Below are 25,810 nucleotides of genomic sequence, written 5' to 3' on the forward strand. Positions count from 1 at the left end.
CTGCCAGTCCCCTGGGGATAATGGTATATCAGGACACTCCACTGCCAGTCCCCTGGGGAGAATAGTATATCAGGACCCTCCACTGCCAGTCCCCTGGGGATAATAGTATATCAGGACACTCCACTGTCACTCCCCTGGGGATACTAGTATATCAGGACACTCCACTGCGTGTCCCCTGGGGATAATAGTATATCAGGACACTCCACTGCCAGTCCCCTGGGGATAATAGTATATCAGGACACTCCACTGCCAGTCCCCTGGGAATAATAGTATATCAGGACACTCCACTGCCCGTCCCCTGGGAATAATAGTATATCAGGACACTCCACTGTCAGTCCCCTAGGGATAATAGTATATCAGGACACTCCACTGACAGTCCCCTGGGGATAATAGTATATCAGGACACTCCACTGCCAGTCCCCTGGGGATAATAGTATATCAGGACACTCCACTGCCAGTCCCCTGGGGATAATAGTATATCAGGACCCTCCACTCACAGTCCCCTGGGGATAATAGTATATCAGGACCCTCCACTCACAGTCCCCTGGGGATAATAGTATATCAGGACCCTCCACTCACAGTCCCCTGGGGATAATAGTATATCAGGACACTCCACTCACAGTCCCCTGGGGATAATAGTATATCAGGACCCTCCACTTCCTGTCCCCTGGGGATACTAGTATATCAGGACCCTCCACTCACAGTCCCCTGGGGATAATAGTATATCAGGACCCTCCACTTCCTGTCCCCTGGGGATAATAGTATATCAGGACCCTCCACTCACAGTCCCCTGGGGATAATAGTATATCAGGACCCTCCACTTCCTGTCCCCTAGTATATCAGGACCCTCCACTTCCTGTCCCATGGGGATAATAGTATATCAGGACCCTCCACTTCCTGTCCCCTGGGGATAATAGTATATCAGGACCCTCCACTGCCAGTCCCCTGGGGATAATAGTATATCAGGACACTCCACTGCCAGTCCCCTGGGGATAATAGTATATCAGGACCCTCCACTGCCAGTCCCCTGGGGATAATAGTATTTCAGGACACTCCACTTCCTGTCTTTGTCACCTGAGGATCCAGTGAGTCCAAAACGTGATTGTATTGTGTTTTATATATATTTCCACACTAGGAGGTCGGAAAAAATGCTGTGAAATTGTGAGAATGATGATAATGTCCTTTTGTTTTAAAAACTGTTTGAGAAAAAAAATGTCAGCCTGTTTTGGTGTGATGGAGTTTTGGCATATTAGTTAATAAACCAATAAGAAAGAGAGCTCCAAACCTCTCTGCCAATAACAGCTGGTTTTCAGTTGTCCCCTCCCCACTCAGATCACTCCCAGACAGTCCTAGCTACATTTTAGCTTGAAAAATTACTCTTTGCGAAGCAGCTACAGTACCATTTTAATAGAAAACAATCACAGTAAGATACTTAATTGTTACCCAGATGTTGAGCTAAAAAGGGCTGCATTGGACCTTTAAATAATCACTGCACAGCAGAGAATACTCCACACCAGATGACATGCAGAGATTAGGGAGACAATGTATGTTGTCATTGTTAGTCTTCACTGGTGTGAGTCAAAAGGAGCTAGACGTGATTAAGGAATGTATTGGAGGAAAGGGAAGTCCTGTAGTATGTGGTTTGTGCCCATGGCGGAGTAAGACCAACTGAGAATAAACAGCTCTGCAGTGTAGCTCTGGGTAGTGCCTTATTTTCATTAAAGTTATGAGAGAAGAACCCCCCCCCCCCAAAAAAAAAAACGGTTTGCTTTTGAAAATGGTATATAATAAATTACCATAGAAACGTCCATGAATAACTATAACGCCACTGTGCATACTTGAGATCTGTTGATATATTCCTATGCATTTTCAATATCTGTACCAAGATATTGAGCTATAATATTGAAGGTCACGTACAAAATCCCATATGCCACTGGCTACATCTTTAAATGTAGTCCTCGGCAGATAGTTATGCAGTACAACCATAGTCAGTAGATGGACACACATTTAAATGCATTATGACAATAGAAATCTATGAAAGTTTAATCTCAGACAAGATCTGAAACGTTTCAGAAGAATATTATTTGATGCTTTACTCGGTATGGATCGCCCGAAACCATGAACACTGGCAGCTAGTGCAACAGATGTGAAATGGCTAGCTAGTTTGCGGGTACGCGCTAATAGCGTTTCAATTGTTGATTGAATCGCTGTTGTTGATGTGTGCAGAGGGTCCCTGGTTCGCGCACGTGTCGGTGGCGAGGGGACGGTTTAAAGTTATACTGTTACACCCGAAACCATGAACACTGGCAGCTAGCCACGAAGAGGGCACTAGGAAGGACATAGCTGCTTATACTGAAGAGAAACACAACTTATCTCAATATAATATAGTGATAGTTGGTGTTTGGGACAGGTGTGAGGGCTGCCAATTCAATTCTGAAGTAAAAAACTAATTTGTGAAGTTATAATGTGTCTTGCTTTTTATCTTACGTCAGACATTTAACATTTTTGAAAAGAGTAGAGTACAACATAATCTTCAGAAGCTTAATGTTCTCTTTCTTGTTTGTTTCATATAAATGTATTTCCACTCCATTTTAGAAGCCTCAAGCAACTCACTTCTACTATTCAGTTTGGAGAAATGATCCCTGAAGGTAAAACCTTATGCTTTTTTTTTTGTTTCTATGCAGATTGGCACAGGAGTCGAGATACTTGTGATGTAAACAATTACTTTTCAGTCAGACAATCCACCCTTGGGGCATTATTAAACTAGACAGTGATGACGTTTATTCAAGTACCTATAGGTAGGAGATTGCATTGAGTCGCTGGTCGGATTGTGTGAAGAATGGAATCACTTTCTCCATGAAAGAATAGGGACAAACCCCCTGTATGGGTAAAGAAGACAAAACATCTTAATCCAAAACCTATAATAATTATTATTGATTATGATGGTACTTCTGAATGTCAGCACATAGTGATGAAATGCTTTGTCCTCAAAGAAATACAAGTACTATAAGCAGTTTTCAGGGAATATAAAAGAAAAAAAAATACCAAATGGTTTTATTTCATGTTGATACATTCTTGGACAACACCACATAAAAGTTGCATGAGTGGTCAAACATATATATATATATTATTTTTTTTATCTCCCACAACATTGGCACATAAGCAGCAAGGGCAACGTGAATATACTTAGTGCAAACAGTATAAAAACAGACTTGTTTTTTATTTTTATTTTGTGTGTTTTGTTTTTAAATATATATCCGTGTTATTTTTCCCCACAATTTTTCCATAGTTGCAGGGCATTAAGAAAAATCCAAGACGAAATTAAAGCCATATTCTAACCTTCAGCGAGATGTCAACCAAAAAAAAAAAAATGGATTATAATAATATGAATAATAATAGTAATCTTTTATGCCATTAAAAGCAAGGCTAGTGAATCATGTGTTGTGAAATCTCCATCTTTTTTATTTTTATATATATTTTTTTGACTTAATCTTAACATCAAACATAGCAGGCATGCATCGACAACTTCTACACGGGTGACAGAAACCGTTTTAAAATCTGAAAACCACTGGAGTCATTCTAGTTTTTATATCAAGCTAATAAAGCCTTGACTTGACTGGGCGCTGGAGCTCTCTTTTAGTCACTTTAAAAACACAATTGATGGTCAATGAACTGTACCTGTTCAACATACTGAAAACACAGTCAATGAACTGTACCCGTTCAACACACTGAAAACACAGTCGATGAACTGTACCCGTTCAACACACTGAAAACACAGTCGATGAACTGTACCCGTTCAACACACTGAAAACACAGTCGATGGTTAATGAAATGTACCCGTTCAACATACTGAAAACACAGTCGATGGTTAATGAACTGAACCCGTTCAACATACTGAAAACACAGTCGATGATTAATGAACTGTACCCGTTCAACATACTGAAAACAGTCTGTAGAAAACTCCCCACACACATATATAAGGGAATGTAAAAATCAGATACTGTACGTCTTTCTCGTCGACCCACATACAGCCAAATGGAAAACGTGAAAAAATACTTGACATCTCAGAGACAAGAATATGGCTTTAATTGAATGTGCATCCAAGCAGCAAAGAGGAAATACATTGAGATCTTTAAAAAATCTACAACAAATGTAACGGATAGGTAGCCAATAGAACCACAAACTTTTTTTGACAGGAATTTTGGAAAACTTGCAGTTTGGAAGGACATTAAAAGACAAGAAACAGCCCCATGGCAGGTACAGGCAGGTCAGGTACAGGTGAGTCCTCCAGTACAGGTGTGTCCTCCAGGTACAGGCAGGTCAAGTACAGGTGAGTCCTCCAGGACAGATGAGTCATCCAGGACAAGTGAGTCCTCCAGGACAGGTGTGTCCTCCAGTACAGGTGTGTCCTCCAGTACAGGTGAGTCCTCCAGCACAGGTGAGTCCTCCAGGTACAGGCAGGTCAAGTACAGGTGAGTCCTCCAGTACAGGTGAGTCCTCCAGCACAGGTGAGTCCTCCAGGTACAGGTGAGTCCTCCAGGACAGGTGAGTCCTCCAGGACAGGTGAGTCCTCCAGGACAGGTGAGTCCTCCAGGACAGATGAGTCCTCCAGGACAGATGAGTCCTCCAGGACAGATAGTCCTCCTGGACAGGTGAGTCCTTCAGGAAAGGTGAGTCCTCCAGGACAGGTGAGTCCTCCAGTACAGGTGAGTCTTCCAGGACAGGTGAGTCCTCCAGGACAGGTAGTCCTCCTGGACAGGTGGGTCCTTCAGGACAGGTGAGTCCTCCAGGACAGGTGTATCCTCCAGGACAGGTGAGTCCTCCAGGACAGGTGTATCCTCCAGGACAGGTGAGTCCTCCTGGACAGGTGGGTCCTTCAGGACAGGTGAGTCCTCCAGGACAGGTGTATCCTCCAGGACAGGTGTATCCTCCAGGACAGGTGTATCCTCCAGGACAGGTGAGTCCTCCAGGACAGGTAGTCCTCCTGCTGCAGCCAGCGTACCTGTAGAGACACACCTCTAGGGGGTGGGGGGCCAGCTCTGAGGGGTCTGCAGAGACCCACTCTAATCCTGAGGAGGAACACAGGTTTTTTGTCCAAACCAGTTCTCTGCTTCTTTTTTCCCCCTCTAAAACCATTTAACAAAACTAATTATTTTGTAAATAATTTTGCTCCCATCAGAAATGTCCGTCTTGATTTTCTTAAAATGTTTCTTAAAGCTTTCCCTCTTTTCCATTCCACCATGAAAAAAACGTCAGTTATCCAAACAGAATCCTCTGGTTGAAAGGGAAGCTCTAGAACCCAGAACCCACCCATTGTCACTGTGTTGTTCTGGAGTTCCAGAGTTCCGGGGGATTCCGCGGGTTCCGGGGTGTGAGTGGGCAGTAAAGCAGCATGGACATAAAAATAGTTTGGAATTCCTTTATGTTGCCAATGGGGCAGGAGAGGCAGGGAGACCAAGCATCTCCAACCAGCCTGCCCTTCTGTCTGATGACGGCTCTTAGATCACAATATCATTGTAGCTCACATATTTCTTCTTTGCTGCCGGACCTGGAGAGGAGATAAGAAAAATATATTTTTCACATACAGTAGCTATACTGGTTCAGAGATGTTCTTATTTTTTCATAGCCTGGGGCTATGTGTTTAATAGTATTGTGAGTAGGGGATATGTGTTTAATAGTATTGTGAGTAGGGGCTATGTGTTTTATAGTATTGAGTAGGGGCTATGTGTTTTATAGTATTGAGTAGGGGCTATGTGTTTTATAGTATTGTGAGTAGGGGCTATGTGTTTTATAGTATTGAGTAGGGGCTATGTGTTTTATAGTATTGAGTAGGGGCTATGTGTTTTATAGTATTGAGTAGGGGCTATATGTTTTATAGTATTGAGTAGGGGCTATGTGTTTTATAGTATTGAGTAGGGGCAATGTGTTTTATAGTATTGAGTAGGGGCTATGTGTTTTATAGTATTGTGAGTAGGGGCTATGTGTTTTATAGTGAGTAGGGGCTATGTGTTTTATAGTGAGTAGGGGCTATGTGTTTTATAGTATTGAGTAGGGGCTATGTGTTTTATAGTAGTGAGTAGGGGCTATGTGTTTTATAGTATTGAGTAGGGGCTATGTGTTTTATAGTATTGAGTAGGGGTTATGTGTTTTATAGTATTGAGTAGGGGCTATGTGTTTTATAGTATTGAGTAGGGGCTATGTGTTTTATAGTATTGAGTAGGGGCTATGTGTTTTATAGTATTGAGTAGGGGCTATGTGTTTTATAGTATTGAGTAGGGGCTATGTGTTTTATAGTATAGTGAGTAGGGGCTATGTGTTTTATAGTGAGTAGGGGCTATGTGTTTAATAGTATTGTGAGTAGGGGATATGTGTTTAATAGTATAGTGAGTAGGGGCTATGTGTTTTATAGTGAGTAGGGGCTATGTGTTTTATAGTATTGAGTAGGGGCTATGTGTTTTATAGTGAGTAGGGGCTATGTGTTTTATAGTGAGTAGGGGCTATGTGTTTTATAGTATTGAGTAGAGGCTATGTGTTTTATAGTATAGTGAGTAGGGGCTATGTGTTTATAGTATAGTGAGTAGGGGCTATGTGTTTATAGTATAGTGAGTAGGGGCTATGTGTTTTATAGTATTGAGTAGGGGCTATGTGTTTTATAGTATTGAGTAGGGGCTATGTGTTTTATAGTATTGAGTAGGGGCTATGTGTTTTATAGTATTGAGTAGGGGCTATGTGTTTTATAGTATTGAGTAGGGGCTATGTGTTTTATAGTATTGAGTAGGGGCTATGTGTTTTATAGTATTGAGTAGGGGCTATGTGTTTTATAGTATTGAGGAGGGGCTATGTGTTTTATAGTGAGTAGGGGCTATGTGTTTTATAGTATAGTGAGTAGGGGCTATGTGTTTTATAGTATTGAGTAGGGGCTATGTGTTTTATAGTATTGAGTAGGGGCTATGTGTTTTATAGTATTGAGTAGGGGCTATGTGTTTTATAGTATTGAGTAGGGGCTATGTGTTTTATAGTGAGTAGGGGCTATGTGTTTTATAGTGAGTAGGGGCTATGTGTTTTATAGTATTGTGAGTAGGGGCTATGTGTTTTATAGTGAGTAGGGGCTATGTGTTTTATAGTATTGAGTAGGGGCTATGTGTTTTATAGTATTGAGTAGGGGCTATGTGTTTTATAGTATTGAGTAGGGGCTATGTGTTTTATAGTATTGAGTAGGGGCTATGTGTTTTATAGTGAGTAGGGGCTATGTGTTTTATAGTATTGAGTAGGGGCTATGTGTTTTATAGTAGTGAGTAGGGGCTATGTGTTTTATAGTATTGAGTAGGGGCTATGTGTTTTAGAGTATTGAGTAGGGGCTATGTGTTTTATAGTGAGTAGGGGCTATGTGTTTTATAGTGAGTAGGGGCTATGTGTTTTATAGTATTGAGTAGGGGCTATGTGTTTTATAGTATTGAGTAGGGGCTATGTGTTTTATAGTATTGAGTAGGGGCTATGTGTTTTATAGTATTGAGTAGGGGCTATGTGTTTTATAGTATTGAGTAGGGGCTATGTGTTTTATAGTGAGTAGGGGCTATGTGTTTTAAAGTATTGAGTAGGGGCTATATGTTTTATAGTATTGTGAGTAGGGGCTATGTGTTTTATAGTATTGAGTAGGGGCTATGTGTTTTATAGTATTGAGTAGGGGCTATGTGTTTTATAGTGAGTAGGGGCTATGTGTTTTATAGTGAGTAGGGGCTATGTGTTTTATAGTATTGTGTAGGGGCTATGTGTTTTATTGTGAGTAGGGGCTATGTGTTTTATAGTATTGAGTAGGGGCTATGTGTTTTATAGTATTGAGTAGGGGCTATGTGTTTTATAAAGAGTAGGGGCTATGTGTTTTATAGTGAGTAGGGGCTATGTGTTTTATAGTGATTAGGGGCTATGTGTTTTATAGTGAGTAGGGGCTATGTGTTTTATAGTGAGTAGGGGCTATGTGTTTTATAGTATTGAGTAGGGGCTATGTGTTTTATAGTATTGAGTAGGGGCTATGTGTTTTATAGTATTGAGTAGGGGCTATGTGTTTTATAGTGAGTAGGGGCTATGTGTTTTATAGTGAGTAGGGGCTATGTGTTTTATTGTATTGAGTAGGGGCTATGTGTTTTATTGTATTGAGTAGGGGCTATGTGTTTTATAGTGTTGTGTAGGGGCTATGTGTTTTATAGTGAGTAGGGGCTATGTGTTTTATAGTATTGAGTAGGGGCTATGTGTTTTATAGTATTGAGTAGGGGCTATGTGTTTTATTGTATTGAGTAGGGGCTATGTGTTTTATAGTGTTGTGTAGGGGCTATGTGTTTTATAGTGAGTAGGGGCTATGTGTTTTATAGTATTGAGTAGGGGCTATGTGTTTTATAGTATTGAGTAGGGGCTATGTGTTTTATAGTGTTGTGTAGGGGCTATGTGTTTTATAGTGAGTAGGGGCTATGTGTTTTATAGTATTGAGTAGGGGCTATGTGTTTTATAGTATTGAGTAGGGTCTATGTGTTTTATAGTGTTGTGTAGGGGCTATGTGTTTTATAGTGAGTAGGGGCTATGTGTTTTATAGTATTGAGTAGGGGCTATGTGTTTTATAGTATTGAGTAGGGGCTATGTGTTTTATAGTGAGTAGGGGCTATGTGTTTTATAGTATTGTGTAGGGGCTATGTGTTTTATAGTGAGTAGGGGCTATGTGTTTTATAGTGAGTAGGGGCTATGTGTTTTATAGTATTGAGTAGGGGCTATGTGTTTTATAGTATTGAGTAGGGGCTATGTGTTTTATAGTGAGTAGGGGCTATATGTTTTATAGTATTGAGTAGGGGCTATGTGTTTTATAGTATTGAGTAGGGGCTATGTGTTTTATAGTGAGTAGGGGCTATGTGTTTTATAGTATTGAGTAGGGGCTATGTGTTTTATAGTGAGTAGGGGCTATGTGTTTTATAGTATAGTGTGTAGGGGCTATGTGTTTTATAGTATTGAGTAGGGGCTATGTGTTTTATAGTATTGTGTGTAGGGGCTATGTGTTTTATAGTATAGTGAGTAGGGGCTATGTGTTTTATAGTATTGAGTAGGGGCTATGTGTTTTATAGTGAGTAGGGGCTATGTGTTTTATAGTATTGAGTAGGGGCTATGTGTTTTATAGTATTGTGAGTAGGGGCTATGTGTTTTATAGTGAGTAGGGGCTATGTGTTTTATAGTGAGTAGGGGCTATGTGTTTTATAGTATTGAGTAGGGGCTATGTGTTTTATAGTAGTGAGTAGGGGCTATGTGTTTTATAGTATTGAGTAGGGGCTATGTGTTTTATAGTATTGAGTAGGGGTTATGTGTTTTATAGTATTGAGTAGGGGCTATGTGTTTTATAGTATTGAGTAGGGGCTATGTGTTTTATAGTATTGAGTAGGGGCTATGTGTTTTATAGTATTGAGTAGGGGCTATGTGTTTTATAGTATTGAGTAGGGGCTATGTGTTTTATAGTATAGTGAGTAGGGGCTATGTGTTTTATAGTGAGTAGGGGCTATGTGTTTAATAGTATTGTGAGTAGGGGATATGTGTTTAATAGTATAGTGAGTAGGGGCTATGTGTTTTATAGTGAGTAGGGGCTATGTGTTTTATAGTATTGAGTAGGGGCTATGTGTTTTATAGTGAGTAGGGGCTATGTGTTTTATAGTGAGTAGGGGCTATGTGTTTTATAGTATTGAGTAGAGGCTATGTGTTTTATAGTATAGTGAGTAGGGGCTATGTGTTTATAGTATAGTGAGTAGGGGCTATGTGTTTATAGTATAGTGAGTAGGGGCTATGTGTTTTATAGTATTGAGTAGGGGCTATGTGTTTTATAGTATTGAGTAGGGGCTATGTGTTTTATAGTATTGAGTAGGGGCTATGTGTTTTATAGTATTGAGTAGGGGCTATGTGTTTTATAGTATTGAGTAGGGGCTATGTGTTTTATAGTATTGAGTAGGGGCTATGTGTTTTATAGTATTGAGTAGGGGCTATGTGTTTTATAGTATTGAGGAGGGGCTATGTGTTTTATAGTGAGTAGGGGCTATGTGTTTTATAGTATAGTGAGTAGGGGCTATGTGTTTTATAGTATTGAGTAGGGGCTATGTGTTTTATAGTATTGAGTAGGGGCTATGTGTTTTATAGTATTGAGTAGGGGCTATGTGTTTTATAGTATTGAGTAGGGGCTATGTGTTTTATAGTGAGTAGGGGCTATGTGTTTTATAGTGAGTAGGGGCTATGTGTTTTATAGTATTGTGAGTAGGGGCTATGTGTTTTATAGTGAGTAGGGGCTATGTGTTTTATAGTATTGAGTAGGGGCTATGTGTTTTATAGTATTGAGTAGGGGCTATGTGTTTTATAGTATTGAGTAGGGGCTATGTGTTTTATAGTATTGAGTAGGGGCTATGTGTTTTATAGTGAGTAGGGGCTATGTGTTTTATAGTATTGAGTAGGGGCTATGTGTTTTATAGTAGTGAGTAGGGGCTATGTGTTTTATAGTATTGAGTAGGGGCTATGTGTTTTAGAGTATTGAGTAGGGGCTATGTGTTTTATAGTGAGTAGGGGCTATGTGTTTTATAGTGAGTAGGGGCTATGTGTTTTATAGTATTGAGTAGGGGCTATGTGTTTTATAGTATTGAGTAGGGGCTATGTGTTTTATAGTATTGAGTAGGGGCTATGTGTTTTATAGTATTGAGTAGGGGCTATGTGTTTTATAGTATTGAGTAGGGGCTATGTGTTTTATAGTGAGTAGGGGCTATGTGTTTTAAAGTATTGAGTAGGGGCTATATGTTTTATAGTATTGTGAGTAGGGGCTATGTGTTTTATAGTATTGAGTAGGGGCTATGTGTTTTATAGTATTGAGTAGGGGCTATGTGTTTTATAGTGAGTAGGGGCTATGTGTTTTATAGTGAGTAGGGGCTATGTGTTTTATAGTATTGTGTAGGGGCTATGTGTTTTATTGTGAGTAGGGGCTATGTGTTTTATAGTATTGAGTAGGGGCTATGTGTTTTATAGTATTGAGTAGGGGCTATGTGTTTTATAAAGAGTAGGGGCTATGTGTTTTATAGTGAGTAGGGGCTATGTGTTTTATAGTGATTAGGGGCTATGTGTTTTATAGTGAGTAGGGGCTATGTGTTTTATAGTGAGTAGGGGCTATGTGTTTTATAGTATTGAGTAGGGGCTATGTGTTTTATAGTATTGAGTAGGGGCTATGTGTTTTATAGTATTGAGTAGGGGCTATGTGTTTTATAGTGAGTAGGGGCTATGTGTTTTATAGTGAGTAGGGGCTATGTGTTTTATTGTATTGAGTAGGGGCTATGTGTTTTATTGTATTGAGTAGGGGCTATGTGTTTTATAGTGTTGTGTAGGGGCTATGTGTTTTATAGTGAGTAGGGGCTATGTGTTTTATAGTATTGAGTAGGGGCTATGTGTTTTATAGTATTGAGTAGGGGCTATGTGTTTTATTGTATTGAGTAGGGGCTATGTGTTTTATAGTGTTGTGTAGGGGCTATGTGTTTTATAGTGAGTAGGGGCTATGTGTTTTATAGTATTGAGTAGGGGCTATGTGTTTTATAGTATTGAGTAGGGGCTATGTGTTTTATAGTGTTGTGTAGGGGCTATGTGTTTTATAGTGAGTAGGGGCTATGTGTTTTATAGTATTGAGTAGGGGCTATGTGTTTTATAGTATTGAGTAGGGTCTATGTGTTTTATAGTGTTGTGTAGGGGCTATGTGTTTTATAGTGAGTAGGGGCTATGTGTTTTATAGTATTGAGTAGGGGCTATGTGTTTTATAGTATTGAGTAGGGGCTATGTGTTTTATAGTGAGTAGGGGCTATGTGTTTTATAGTATTGTGTAGGGGCTATGTGTTTTATAGTGAGTAGGGGCTATGTGTTTTATAGTGAGTAGGGGCTATGTGTTTTATAGTATTGAGTAGGGGCTATGTGTTTTATAGTATTGAGTAGGGGCTATGTGTTTTATAGTGAGTAGGGGCTATATGTTTTATAGTATTGAGTAGGGGCTATGTGTTTTATAGTATTGAGTAGGGGCTATGTGTTTTATAGTGAGTAGGGGCTATGTGTTTTATAGTATTGAGTAGGGGCTATGTGTTTTATAGTGAGTAGGGGCTATGTGTTTTATAGTATAGTGTGTAGGGGCTATGTGTTTTATAGTATTGAGTAGGGGCTATGTGTTTTATAGTATTGTGTGTAGGGGCTATGTGTTTTATAGTATAGTGAGTAGGGGCTATGTGTTTTATAGTATTGAGTAGGGGCTATGTGTTTTATAGTGAGTAGGGGCTATGTGTTTTATAGTATTGAGTAGGGGCTATGTGTTTTATAGTATTGAGTAGGGGCTATGTGTTTTATAGTATTGAGTAGGGGCTATATGTTTTATAGTGAGTAGGGGCTATGTGTTTTATAGTATTGAGTAGGGGCTATGTGTTTTATAGTGAGTAGGGGCTATGTGTTTTATAGTATTGAGTAGGGGCTATGTGTTTTATAGTATTGAGTAGGGGCTATGTGTTTTATAGTGTGTAGGGGCTATGTGTTTTATAGTATTGAGTAGGGGCTATGTGTTTTATAGTGTTGTGAGTAGGGGCTATGTGTTTTATAGTATTGAGTAGGGGCTATGTGTTTTATAGTGAGTAGGGGCTATGTGTTATATAGTATTGAGTAGGGGCTATGTGTTTTATAGTGAGTAGGGGCTATGTGTTTTATAGTATTGAGTAGGGGCTATGTGTTTTATAGTATTGAGTAGGGGCTATGTGTTTTATAGTATTGAGTAGGGGCTATGTGTTTTATAGTATTGAGTAGGGGCTATGTGTTTTATAGTATTGAGTAGGGTCTATGTGTTTTATAGTATTGAGTAGGGGCTATGTGTTTTATGGTATTGTGAGTAGGGGCTATGTGTTTTATAGTGAGTAGGGGCTATGTGTTTTATAGTGAGTAGGGGCTATGTGTTTTATAGTATTGTGAGTAGGGGCTATATGTTTTATAGTATTGAGTAGGGGCTATGTGTTTTATAGTATTGAGTAGGGGCTATGTGTTTTATAGTGAGTAGGGGCTATGTGTTTTATGGTATTGAGTAGGGGCTATGTGTTTTATAGTATTAAGTAGGGGCTATGTGTTTTATAGTAGTGAGTAGGGGCTATATGTTTTATAGTATTGAGTAGGGGCTATGTGTTTTATAGTGAGTAGGGGCTATGTGTTTTATAGTATTAAGTAGGGGATATGTGTTTTATAGTAGTGAGTAGGGGCTATATGTTTTATATTATTGAGTAGGGGCTATGTGTTTTATAGTATTGAGTAGGGGCTATGTGTTTCATAGTATTGTGAGTAGGGGCTATGTGTTTTATAGTATTGAGTAGGGGCTATGTGTTTTATAGTATTGAGTAGGGGCTATGTGTTTTATAGTATTGAGTAGGGGCTATGTGTTTTATAGTGAGTAGGGGCTATGTGTTTTATAGTATTGTGAGTAGGGGCTATGTGTTTTATAGTATTGAGTAGGGGCTATGTGTTTTATAGTATTGAGTAGGGGCTATGTGTTTTATAGTATTGAGTAGGGGCTATGTGTTTTATAGTATTGAGTAGGGTCTATGTGTTTTATAGTATTGAGTAGGGGCTATGTGTTTTATGGTATTGTGAGTAGGGGCTATGTGTTTTATAGTGAGTAGGGGCTATGTGTTTTATAGTATAGTGTGTAGGGGCTATGTGTTTTATAGTATTGAGTAGGGGCTATGTGTTTTACAGTAGTGAGTAGGGGCTATGTGTTTTATAGTATAGTGTGTAGGTGCTATGTGTTTTATAGTAGTGAGTAGGGGCTATGTGTTTTATAGTATTGTGTGTAGGGGCTATGTGTTTTATAGTATTGAGTAGGGGCTATGTGTTTTATAGTATTGTGTGTAGGGGCTATGTGTTTTATAGTATTGAGTAGGGGCTATGTGTTTTATAGTATTGTGTGTAGGGGCTATGTGTTTTATAGTATAGTGAGTAGGGGCTATGTGTTTTATAGTATTGAGTAGGGGCTATGTGTTTTATAGTGAGTAGGGGCTATGTGTTTTATAGTATTGAGTAGGGGCTATGTGTTTTATAGTATTGAGTAGGGGCTATGTGTTTTATAGTATTGAGTAGGGGCTATATGTTTTATAGTGAGTAGGGGCTATGTGTTTTATAGTATTGAGTAGGGGCTATGTGTTTTATAGTGAGTAGGGGCTATGTGTTTTATAGTATTGAGTAGGGGCTATGTGTTTTATAGTATTGAGTAGGGGCTATGTGTTTTATAGTGTGTAGGGGCTATGTGTTTTATAGTATTGAGTAGGGGCTATGTGTTTTATAGTGTTGTGAGTAGGGGCTATGTGTTTTATAGTATTGAGTAGGGGCTATGTGTTTTATAGTGAGTAGGGGCTATGTGTTATATAGTATTGAGTAGGGGCTATGTGTTTTATAGTGAGTAGGGGCTATGTGTTTTATAGTATTGAGTAGGGGCTATGTGTTTTATAGTATTGAGTAGGGGCTATGTGTTTTATAGTATTGAGTAGGGGCTATGTGTTTTATAGTATTGAGTAGGGGCTATGTGTTTTATAGTATTGAGTAGGGTCTATGTGTTTTATAGTATTGAGTAGGGGCTATGTGTTTTATGGTATTGTGAGTAGGGGCTATGTGTTTTATAGTGAGTAGGGGCTATGTGTTTTATAGTGAGTAGGGGCTATGTGTTTTATAGTATTGTGAGTAGGGGCTATATGTTTTATAGTATTGAGTAGGGGCTATGTGTTTTATAGTATTGAGTAGGGGCTATGTGTTTTATAGTGAGTAGGGGCTATGTGTTTTATGGTATTGAGTAGGGGCTATGTGTTTTATAGTATTAAGTAGGGGCTATGTGTTTTATAGTAGTGAGTAGGGGCTATATGTTTTATAGTATTGAGTAGGGGCTATGTGTTTTATAGTGAGTAGGGGCTATGTGTTTTATAGTATTAAGTAGGGGCTATGTGTTTTATAGTAGTGAGTAGGGGCTATATGTTTTATAGTATTGAGTAGGGGCTATGTGTTTTATAGTATTGAGTAGGGGCTATGTGTTTCATAGTATTGAGTAGGGGCTATGTGTTTTATAGTGAGTAGGGGCTATGTGTTTTATAGTATTGTGAGTAGGGGCTATGTGTTTTATAGTATTGAGTAGGGGCTATGTGTTTTATAGTATTGAGTAGGGGCTATGTGTTTTATAGTATTGAGTAGGGGCTATGTGTTTTATAGTATTGAGTAGGGTCTATGTGTTTTATAGTATTGAGTAGGGGCTATGTGTTTTATGGTATTGTGAGTAGGGGCTATGTGTTTTATAGTGAGTAGGGGCTATGTGTTTTATAGTATAGTGTGTAGGGGCTATGTGTTTTATAGTATTGAGTAGGGGCTATGTGTTTTACAGTAGTGAGTAGGGGCTATGTGTTTTATAGTATAGTGTGTAGGTGCTATGTGTTTTATAGTAGTGAGTAGGGGCTATGTGTTTTATAGTATTGTGTGTAGGGGCTATGTGTTTTATAGTATTGAGTAGGGGCTATGTGTTTTATAGTATTGTGTGTAGGGGCTATGTGTTTTATAGTATAGTGAGTAGGGGCTATGTGTTTTATAGTATTGAGTAGGGGCTATGTGTTTTATAGTGAGTAGGGGCTATGTGTTTTATAGTATTGAGTAGGGGCTATGTGTTTTATAGTATTGAGTAGGGGCTATGTGTTTTATAGTATTGAGTAGGGGCTATGTGTTTTATAGTATTGAGTAGGGGCTATGTGTTTTATAGTATTGAGTAGGGTCTATGTGTTTTATAGTATTGAGTAGGGGCTATGTGTTTTATGGTATTGTGAGTAGGGGCTATGTGTTTTATAGTGAGTAGGGGCTATGTGTTTTATAGTATAGTGTGTAGGGGCTATGTGTTTTATAGTATTGAGTAGGGGCTATGTGTTTTACAGTAGTGAGTAGGGGCTATGTGTTTTATAGTATAGTGTGTAGGTGCTATGTGTTTTATAGTAGTGAGTAGGGGCTATGTGTTTTATAGTATTGTGTGTAGGGGCTATGTGTTTTATAGTATTGAGTAGGGGCTATGTGTTTTATAGTATTGTGTGTAGGGGCTATGTGTTTTATAGTATTGAGTAGGGGCTATGTGTTTTATAGTATTGTGTGTAGGGGCTATGTGTTTTATAGTATAGTGAGTAGGGGCTATGTGTTTTATAGTATTGAGTAGGGGCTATGTGTTTTATAGTGAGTAGGGGCTATGTGTTTTATAGTATTGAGTAGGGGCTATGTGTTTTATAGTATTGAGTAGGGGCTATGTGTTTTATAGTATTGAGTAGGGGCAATATGTTTTATAGTGAGTAGGGGCTATGTGTTTTATAGTATTGAGTAGGGGCTATGTGTTTTATAGTGAGTAGGGGCTATGTGTTTTATAGTATTGAGTAGGGGCTATGTGTTTTATAGTATTGAGTAGGGGCTATGTGTTTTATAGTGTGTAGGGGCTATGTGTTTTATAGTATTGAGTAGGGGCTATGTGTTTTATAGTGTTGTGAGTAGGGGCTATGTGTTTTATAGTATTGAGTAGGGGCTATGTGTTTTATAGTGAGTAGGGGCTATGTGTTATATAGTATTGAGTAGGGGCTATGTGTTTTATAGTGAGTAGGGGCTATGTGTTTTATAGTATTGAGTAGGGGCTATGTGTTTTATAGTATTGAGTAGGGGCTATGTGTTTTATAGTATTGAGTAGGGGCTATGTGTTTTATAGTATTGAGTAGGGGCTATGTGTTTTATAGTATTGAGTAGGGTCTATGTGTTTTATAGTATTGAGTAGGGGCTATGTGTTTTATGGTATTGTGAGTAGGGGCTATGTGTTTTATAGTGAGTAGGGGCTATGTGTTTTATAGTGAGTAGGGGCTATGTGTTTTATAGTATTGTGAGTAGGGGCTATATGTTTTATAGTATTGAGTAGGGGCTATGTGTTTTATAGTATTGAGTAGGGGCTATGTGTTTTATAGTGAGTAGGGGCTATGTGTTTTATGGTATTGAGTAGGGGCTATGTGTTTTATAGTATTAAGTAGGGGCTATGTGTTTTATAGTAGTGAGTAGGGGCTATATGTTTTATAGTATTGAGTAGGGGCTATGTGTTTTATAGTGAGTAGGGGCTATGTGTTTTATAGTATTAAGTAGGGGCTATGTGTTTTATAGTAGTGAGTAGGGGCTATATGTTTTATAGTATTGAGTAGGGGCTTTGTGTTTTATAGTATTGAGTAGGGGCTATGTGTTTCATAGTATTGAGTAGGGGCTATGTGTTTTATAGTGAGTAGGGGCTATGTGTTTTATATTATTGTGAGTAGGGGCTATGTGTTTTATAGTATTGAGTAGGGGCTATGTGTTTTATAGTATTGAGTAGGGGCTATGTGTTTTATAGTATTGAGTAGGGGCTATGTGTTTTATAGTATTGAGTAGGGTCTATGTGTTTTATAGTATTGAGTAGGGGCTATGTGTTTTATGGTATTGTGAGTAGGGGCTATGTGTTTTATAGTGAGTAGGGGCTATGTGTTTTATAGTATAGTGTGTAGGGGCTATGTGTTTTATAGTATTGAGTAGGGGCTATGTGTTTTACAGTAGTGAGTAGGGGCTATGTGTTTTATAGTAGTGAGTAGGGGCTATGTGTTTTATAGTATTGTGTGTAGGGGCTATGTGTTTTATAGTATTGAGTAGGGGCTATGTGTTTTATAGTATTGTGTGTAGGGGCTATGTGTTTTATAGTATAGTGAGTAGGGGCTATGTGTTTTATAGTATTGAGTAGGGGCTATGTGTTTTATAGTGAGTAGGGGCTATGTGTTTTATAGTATTGAGTAGGGGCTATGTGTTTTATAGTATTGAGTAGGGGCTATGTGTTTTATAGTATTGAGTAGGGGCTATATGTTTTATAGTGAGTAGGGGCTATGTGTTTTTTAGTATTGAGTAGGGGCTATGTGTTTTATAGTGAGTAGGGGCTATGTGTTTTATAGTATTGAGTAGGGGCTATGTGTTTTATAGTATTGAGTAGGGGCTATGTGTTTTATAGTGTGTAGGGGCTATGTGTTTTATAGTATTGAGTAGGGGCTATGTGTTTTATAGTGTTGTGAGTAGGGGCTATGTGTTTTATAGTATTGAGTAGGGGCTATGTGTTTTATAGTGAGTAGGGGCTATGTGTTATATAGTATTGAGTAGGGGCTATGTGTTTTATAGTGAGTAGGGGCTATGTGTTTTATAGTATTGAGTAGGGGCTATGTGTTTTATAGTATTGAGTAGGGGCTATGTGTTTTATAGTATTGAGTAGGGGCTATGTGTTTTATAGTATTGAGTAGGGGCTATGTGTTTTATAGTATTGAGTAGGGTCTATGTGTTTTATAGTATTGAGTAGGGGCTATGTGTTTTATGGTATTGTGAGTAGGGGCTATGTGTTTTATAGTGAGTAGGGGCTATGTGTTTTATAGTGAGTAGGGGATATGTGTTTTATAGTATTGTGAGTAGGGGCTATATGTTTTATAGTATTGAGTAGGGGCTATGTGTTTTATAGTATTGAGTAGGGGCTATGTGTTTTATAGTGAGTAGGGGCTATGTGTTTTATGGTATTGAGTAGGGGCTATGTGTTTTATAGTATTAAGTAGGGGCTATGTGTTTTATAGTAGTGAGTAGGGGCTATTTGTTTTATAGTATTGAGTAGGGGCTATGTGTTTTATAGTGAGTAGGGGCTATGTGTTTTATAGTATTAAGTAGGGGCTATGTGTTTTATAGTATTGTGAGTAGGGGCTATATGTTTTATAGTATTGAGTAGGGGCTATGTGTTTTATAGTATTGAGTAGGGGCTATGTGTTTCATAGTATTGTGAGTAGGGGCTATGTGTTTTATAGTATTGAGTAGGGGCTATGTGTTTCATAGTATTGAGTAGGGGCTATGTGTTTTATAGTATTGAGTAGGGGCTATGTGTTTTATAGTGAGTAGGGGCTATGTGTTTTATAGTATTGTGAGTAGGGGCTATGTGTTTTATAGTATTGAGTAGGGGCTATGTGTTTTATAGTATTGAGTAGGGGCTATGTGTTTTATAGTATTGAGTAGGGGCTATGTGTTTTATAGTGAGTATGGGCTATGTGTTTTATAGTGAGTAGGGGCTATGTGTTTTATAGTATTGAGTAGGGGCTATGTGTTTTATAGTATTGAGTAGGGGCTATGTGTTTTATAGTATTGAGTAGGGGCTATGTGTTTTATAGTGTTGTGTGTAGGGGCTATGTGTTTTATAGTGAGTAGGGGCTATGTGTTTTATAGTATAGTGAGTAGGGGCTATGTGTTTTATAGTATTGAGTAGGGGCTATGTGTTTTATATTATTGAGTAGGGGCTATGTGTTTTATAGTATAGTGAGTAGGGGCTATGTGTTTTATAGTATTGAGTAGGGGCTATGTGTTTTATAGTATTGAGTAGGGGCTATGTGTTTTATAGTGTTGTGTGTAGGGGCTATGTGTTTTATAGTATAGTGAGTAGGGGCTATGTGTTTTATAGTATTGAGTAGGGGCTATGTGTTTTATAGTATTGAGTAGGGGCTATGTGTTTTATAGTGTTGTGTGTAGGGGCTATGTGTTTTATAGTGAGTAGGGGCTATGTGTTTTATAGTATAGTGAGTAGGGGCTATGTGTTTTATAGTATTGAGTAGGGGCTATGTGTTTTATAGTATTGAGTAGGGGCTATGTGTTTTATAGTATTGAGTAGGGGCTATGTGTTTTATAGTGAGTAGGGGCTATATGTTTTATAGTATTGAGTAGGGGCTATGTGTTTTATAGTATTGAGTAGGGGCTATGTATTTTATAGTATAGTGAGTAGGGGCTATGTGTTTTATAGTATTGAGTAGGGGCTATGTTTTTTATAGTATTGAGTAGGGGCTATGTGTTTTATAGTATTGTGAGTAGGGGCTATGTGTTTTATAGTATTGTGAGTAGGGGCTATGTATTTTATAGTATTGAGTAGGGGCTATATGTTTTATAGTATTGAGTAGGGGCTATGTGTTTTATAGTAGTGAGTAGGGGCTATGTGTTTTATAGTATTGAGTAGGGGCTATGTGTTTTATAGTGAGTAGGGGCTATGTGTTTTATAGTATTGAGTAGGGGCTATGTGTTTTATAGTGAATAGGGGCTATGTGTTTTATAGTGAGTAGGGGCTATATGTTTTATAGTGAGTAGGGGCTATGTGTTTTATAGTATTGAGTAGGGGCTATGTGTTTTATAGTAGTGAGTAGGGGCTATGTGTTTTATAGTGTTGTGAGTAGGGGCTATGTGTTTTATAGTATTGAGTAGGGGCTATGTGTTTTATAGTATTGAGTAGGGGCTATGTGTTTTATAGTGAGTAGGGGCTATGTGTTTTATATTATTGAGTAGGGGCTATGTGTTTTATAGTATTGAGTAGGGGCTATGTGTTTTATAGTATTGAGTAGGGGCTATGTGTTTTATAGTATTGAGTAGGGGCTATGTGTTTTATAGTGAGTAGGGGCTATGTGTTTTATAGTATTGAGTAGGGGCTATGTGTTTTATAGTGAGTAGGGGCTATGTGTTTTATAGTAAGTAGGGGCTATGTGTTTTATAGTATTGAGTAGGGGCTATGTGTTTTATAGTATTGAGTAGGGGCTATGTGTTTTATAGTATTGAGTAGGGGCTATGTGTTTTATAGTATTGTGAGTAGGGGCTAAATGTTTTATAGTATTGAGTAGGGGCTATGTGTTTTATAGTGAGTAGGGGCTATGTGTTTTATAGTGAGTAGGGGCTATATGTTTTATAGTGAGTAGGGGCTATGTGTTTTATAGTATTGAGTAGGGGCTATGTGTTTTATAGTAGTGAGTAGGGGCTATGTGTTTTATAGTGTTGTGAGTAGGGGCTATGTGTTTTATAGTATTGAGTAGGGGCTATGTGTTTTATAGTATTGAGTAGGGGCTATGTGTTTTATAGTATTGAGTAGGGGCTATGTGTTTTATAGTGAGTAGGGGCTATGTGTTTTATAGTATTGAGTAGGGGCTATGTGTTTTATAGTATTGAGTAGGGGCTATGTGTTTATAGTATTGAGTAGGGGCTATGTGTTTTATAGTATTGAGTAGGGGCTATGTGTTTTATAGTATTGAGTAGGGGCTATATGTTTTATAGTAGTGAGTAGGGGCAATGTGTTTTATAGTGAGTAGGGGCTATGTGTTTTATAGTAAGTAGGGGCTATGTGTTTTATAGTATTGAGTAGGGGCTATGTGTTTTATAGTATTGAGTAGGGGCTATGTGTTTTATAGTATTGAGTAGGGGCTATGTGTTTTATAGTATTGTGAGTAGGGGCTATATGTTTTATAGTATTGAGTAGGGGCTATGTGTTTTATAGTATTGAGTAGGGGCTATGTGTTTTATAGTGAGTAGGGGCTATGTGTTTTATAGTGAGTAGGTGCTATGTGTTTTATAGTGAGTAGGGGCTATGTGTTTTATAGTGAGTAGGGGCTATGTGTTTTATAGTATTGAGTAGGGGCTATGTGTTTTATAGTGAGTAGGGGCTATATGTTTTATATTAGTGAGTAGGGGCTATGTGTTTTATAGTATTGAGTAGGGGCTATGTGTTTTATAGTGAGTAGGGGCTATATGTTTTGTAGTAGTGAGTAGGGGCTATGTGTTTTATAGTAGTGAGTAGGGGCTATGTGTTTTATAGTATTGAGTAGGGGCTATGTGTTTTATAGTGAGTAGGGGCTATATGTTTTATAGTAGTGAGTAGGGGCTATGTGTTTTATAGTGAGTAGGGGCTATATGTTTTATAGTGAGTAGGGGCTATGTGTTTTATAGTGAGTAGGGGCTATGTGTTTTATAGTGAGTAGGGGCTATGTGTTTTATAGTGAGTAGGGGCTATGTGTTTTATAGTATTGAGTAATGGCTATGTGTTTCATATTATTGAGTAGGGGCTATGTGTTTTATAGTATTGAGTAGGGGCTATGTGTTTTATTGTGAGTAGGGGCTATGTGTTTTATAGTATTGAGTAAGGGCTATGTGTTTCATAGTAGTGAGTAGGGGCTATGTGTTTTATAGTATTGTGTAGGGGCTATGTGTTTTATAGTATTGAGTAGGGGCTATGTGTTTTATAGTATTGAGTAGGGGCTATGTGTTTTATAGTGAGTAGGGGCTATGTGTTTTATAGTATAGTGAGTAGGGGCTATGTGTTTTATAGTGAGTAGGGGCTATGTGTTTTATAGTGAGTAGGGGCTATGTGTTTTATAGTATTGTGAGTAGGGGCTATGTGTTTTATAGTGAGTAGGGGCTATGTGTTTTATAGTGAGTAGGGGCTATGTGTTTTATAGTGAGTAGGGGCTATGTGTTTTATAGTGAGTAGGGGCTATGTGTTTTATAGTATTGAGTAATGGCTATGTGTTTCATATTATTGAGTAGGGGCTATGTGTTTTATAGTATTGAGTAGGGGCTATGTGTTTTATTGTGAGTAGGGGCTATGTGTTTTATAGTATAGTGAGTAGGGGCTATGTGTTTTATAGTGAGTAGGGGCTATGTGTTTTATAGTGAGTAGGGGCTATGTGTTTTATAGTATTGTGAGTAGGGGCTATATGTTTTATAGTATTGAGTAGGGGCTATGTGTTTTATAGTATTGTGAGTAGGGGCTATATGTTTTATAGTATTGAGTAGGGGCTATGTGTTTTATAGTATAGTGAGTAGGGGCTATGTGTTTTATAGTATTGAGTAGGGGCTATGTGTTCTATAGTATTGAGTAGGGGCTATATGTTTTATAGTATTGAGTAGGGGCTATGTGTTTTATAGTATTGAGTAGGGGCTATGTGTTTTATAGTATTGAGTAGGGGCTATGTGTTTTATAGTATTGAGTAGGGGCTATGTGTTTTATAGTGAGTAGGGGCTATGTGTTTTATAGTATTGAGTAGGGGCTATTTGTTTTATAGTATTGAGTAGGGGCTATGTGTTTTATAGTGAGTAGGGGCTATATGTTTTATAGTATTGAGTAGGGGCTATGTGTTTTATAGTATTGAGTAGGGGCTATGTGTTTTATAGTGAGTAGGGGCTATGTGTTTTATAGTATAGTGAGTAGGGGCTATGTGTTTTATAGTAGTGAGTAGGGGCTATGTGTTTTATAGTATTGAGTAGGGGCTATGTGTTTTATAGTGAGTAGGGGCTATATGTTTTATAGTGAGTAGGGGCTATGTGTTTTATAGTATAGTGAGTAGGGGCTATATGTTTTATAGTATTGAGTAGGGGCTATGTGTGTTTTATAGTGAGTAGGGGCTATGTGTTTTATAGTATTGAGTAGGGGCTATGTGTTTTATAGTGAGTAGGGGCTATGTGTTTTATAGTAGTGAGTAGGGGCTATGTGTTTTATAGTATTGAGTAGGGGCTATGTGTTTTATAGTATTGAGTAGGGGCTATGTGTTTTATAGTATTGAGTAGGGGCTATGTGTTTTATAGTATTGAGTAGGGGCTATGTGTTTTATAGTATTGAGTAGGGGCTATGTGTTTCATAGTATTGAGTAGGGGCTACGATTTTTATAGTATTGAGTATGGGCTGTGTTTTATAGTATTGAGTAGGGGCTATGTGTTTCATAGTATTGAGTAGGGGCTATGAGTTTTATAGTATTGAGTAGGGGCTATGTGTTTTATAGTATTGAGTAGGGGCTATGTGTTTTATAGTATTGAGTAGGGGCTATGTGTTTTATAGTATAGTGAGTAGGGGCTATGTGTTTTATAGTATTGAGTAGGGGCTATGTGTTTTATAGTATAGTGAGTAGGGGCTATGTGTTTTATAGTATCGAGTAGGGGCTATGTGTTTTATAGTATTGTGTAGGGGCTATGTGTTTTATAGTGAGTAGGGGCTATGTGTTTTAGTTTTTAAGTAAAACACATAGTGTATTGTGTTGGCTAGGGATAAGGATGAGGGTAAGTTACACAATGTGTTTGTACAGAATACATGCACAACAGTAGCAGGAAAGTGGTACATGCTGGAACAGCTATAACTGCAGGGACAACGTTAACAGAACCACGGGATAAACAACTCTTCATCTGACAAGTGAGGTTTCTGACAGCATTCCGTTTGACTCACTACCTAACATCCGGGGTCGGCAGCGTAGCCTAGTGGTTAGAGTGTTGGACTAGTAACCAAAAGGTTGCAAGATCAAATCCCCGAGCTGACAAGGTACAAAATCTGTCATTCTGCCCCTGAACAAGGCAGTTAAGCTGTGTTCCTAGGCCTTCAGTGAAAATAATATTTTTTTTTATTAACTGACTTGCCTAGTTAAATAAAAAATAGAGACTTCACAAAGGCATCACACCCCTTGTCTTATTCCACATTTTGTTGTGTTACATCCTGAATTTAAAATTGATTCAATAGATTTTTTTAGTTGTTGACACAATAGCCCCCAAAAATGTCAAAGTGAAATTATATTTTTTACAAATGTTTACAAATGAATTACAAAATGAAAAGCTGAAATGTCTTGAGACATTAAGTATTTAACCCCTTTGTTATGGCGATGCCTCAATACGTTCTGGACAAAAAATGTGCTTAAGAAATCACATAATAACTCACTGTGAGTGCAATAATAGTGGTAAACATAATTGAATCCCACACATACAATTATCTGTATGTTGAGCAGTGAATTTCAAACACATTTTTAACCGCGTAGACCAGGGAGGTTTTCCAATGCCTTGCACAGAAAGACACGTATTGGTAGATGGGCAAAAACAAAACAAAAAAAAAGCAGACATTTAATATCCCTTTGAGCATGATGAAGTTATTGATCACAATGTGTATGGTGTATCAATACACCAAGTCACTACAAAGATACAGGCGTCCTTAAAAAACTTAGTTACCGGAGAGGAAGGAAAACTCTCATGGCTTTCACCATGACGCCGGCCAATGGTGACTTTAAAACAGTTACAGAGTTTAATGGCTGTGATAGGAGAAAACTGAGGATGAATCAACAACATTGTAGTTACTCCACAATTCTAACCTCATTTACAAAGTGAAAAGAAGGAAGCTTGTACAGAATACAAAATACTACAAAACATGCATCCTGTTTGCAGCTAAGGCACTAAAGTAAAACTGATTTTCTTTCGACAAAATAAATTTACTTGATTTCCTGAATACAACGTGTTATGTTTGCGACAAATCCAACACAATAAGATCATTGAGTACCACTCTTCATACTGTATGTAAACTTCCGACTGTAAACTTCCGACTGTAAACTGTATGTTCAAGCATGGTGGTGGCTGCATCATGTTATGGGTATGCTTGTCATTGCCAAGGACTAGTGAGTTTTTTTAGGACTAAAATAAACGGAATAGATCTAAGCACAGGCAAAGACGACATTGAATGTTAATGAGTGGCCTCGTTATAGTTTTGACTTAAAATCAACTTGTAAATCTATGGCAAGACTTGATCATTGCTAGACAGCCATTTCCAACAACCAACTTGCCGGGGCTTGAAGAATTTTTTTAATAATAATGTGCAAATATTGTACAATCCAGGTGAGCAAAGCTCTTAGAGACTTACCCAGAAAGACTCACAGCTGTAATCACTGCCAAAGGTGATTCTAACATGTATTGACTCAGGGGGTGTATGAATACTTATGGAAAATAGATCTTTCTGTATTTAAATATCAATACATTTGCAACATTTTCTGAAAACATTTTTTCACTTTGTCATTGTGGGGTATTGCGTGTATGTCCCTCTTCTTCACCCTCTCCCTATCTTCTTCACCCTCTCTCCATCTTCTTCACCCTCTCTCCATCTTCTTCACCCTCT

General features: G+C 38.2%; 1 protein-coding gene across 1 annotated transcript in view; it reads right to left on the reverse strand.

Moving 5' to 3' along the window:
• Window positions 1-3,014: 3,014 nt before the first annotated feature.
• The window catches only part of LOC129851375 (metabotropic glutamate receptor 7-like), a 446,516-nt gene continuing 423,720 nt past the window's right edge, over window positions 3,015-25,810 (reverse strand). Inside the window, exon 11 of the mRNA XM_055917878.1 lies at window positions 3,015-5,548. Coding sequence (XP_055773853.1) covers window positions 5,499-5,548 — 50 coding nt within the window. The 3' untranslated portion in view covers window positions 3,015-5,498. The remainder of the gene's footprint in view (window positions 5,549-25,810) is intronic.

The sequence above is a fragment of the Salvelinus fontinalis genome, chromosome 3, assembly GCF_029448725.1.
Source record: "Salvelinus fontinalis isolate EN_2023a chromosome 3, ASM2944872v1, whole genome shotgun sequence".
Taxonomy (NCBI): domain Eukaryota; kingdom Metazoa; phylum Chordata; class Actinopteri; order Salmoniformes; family Salmonidae; genus Salvelinus; species Salvelinus fontinalis.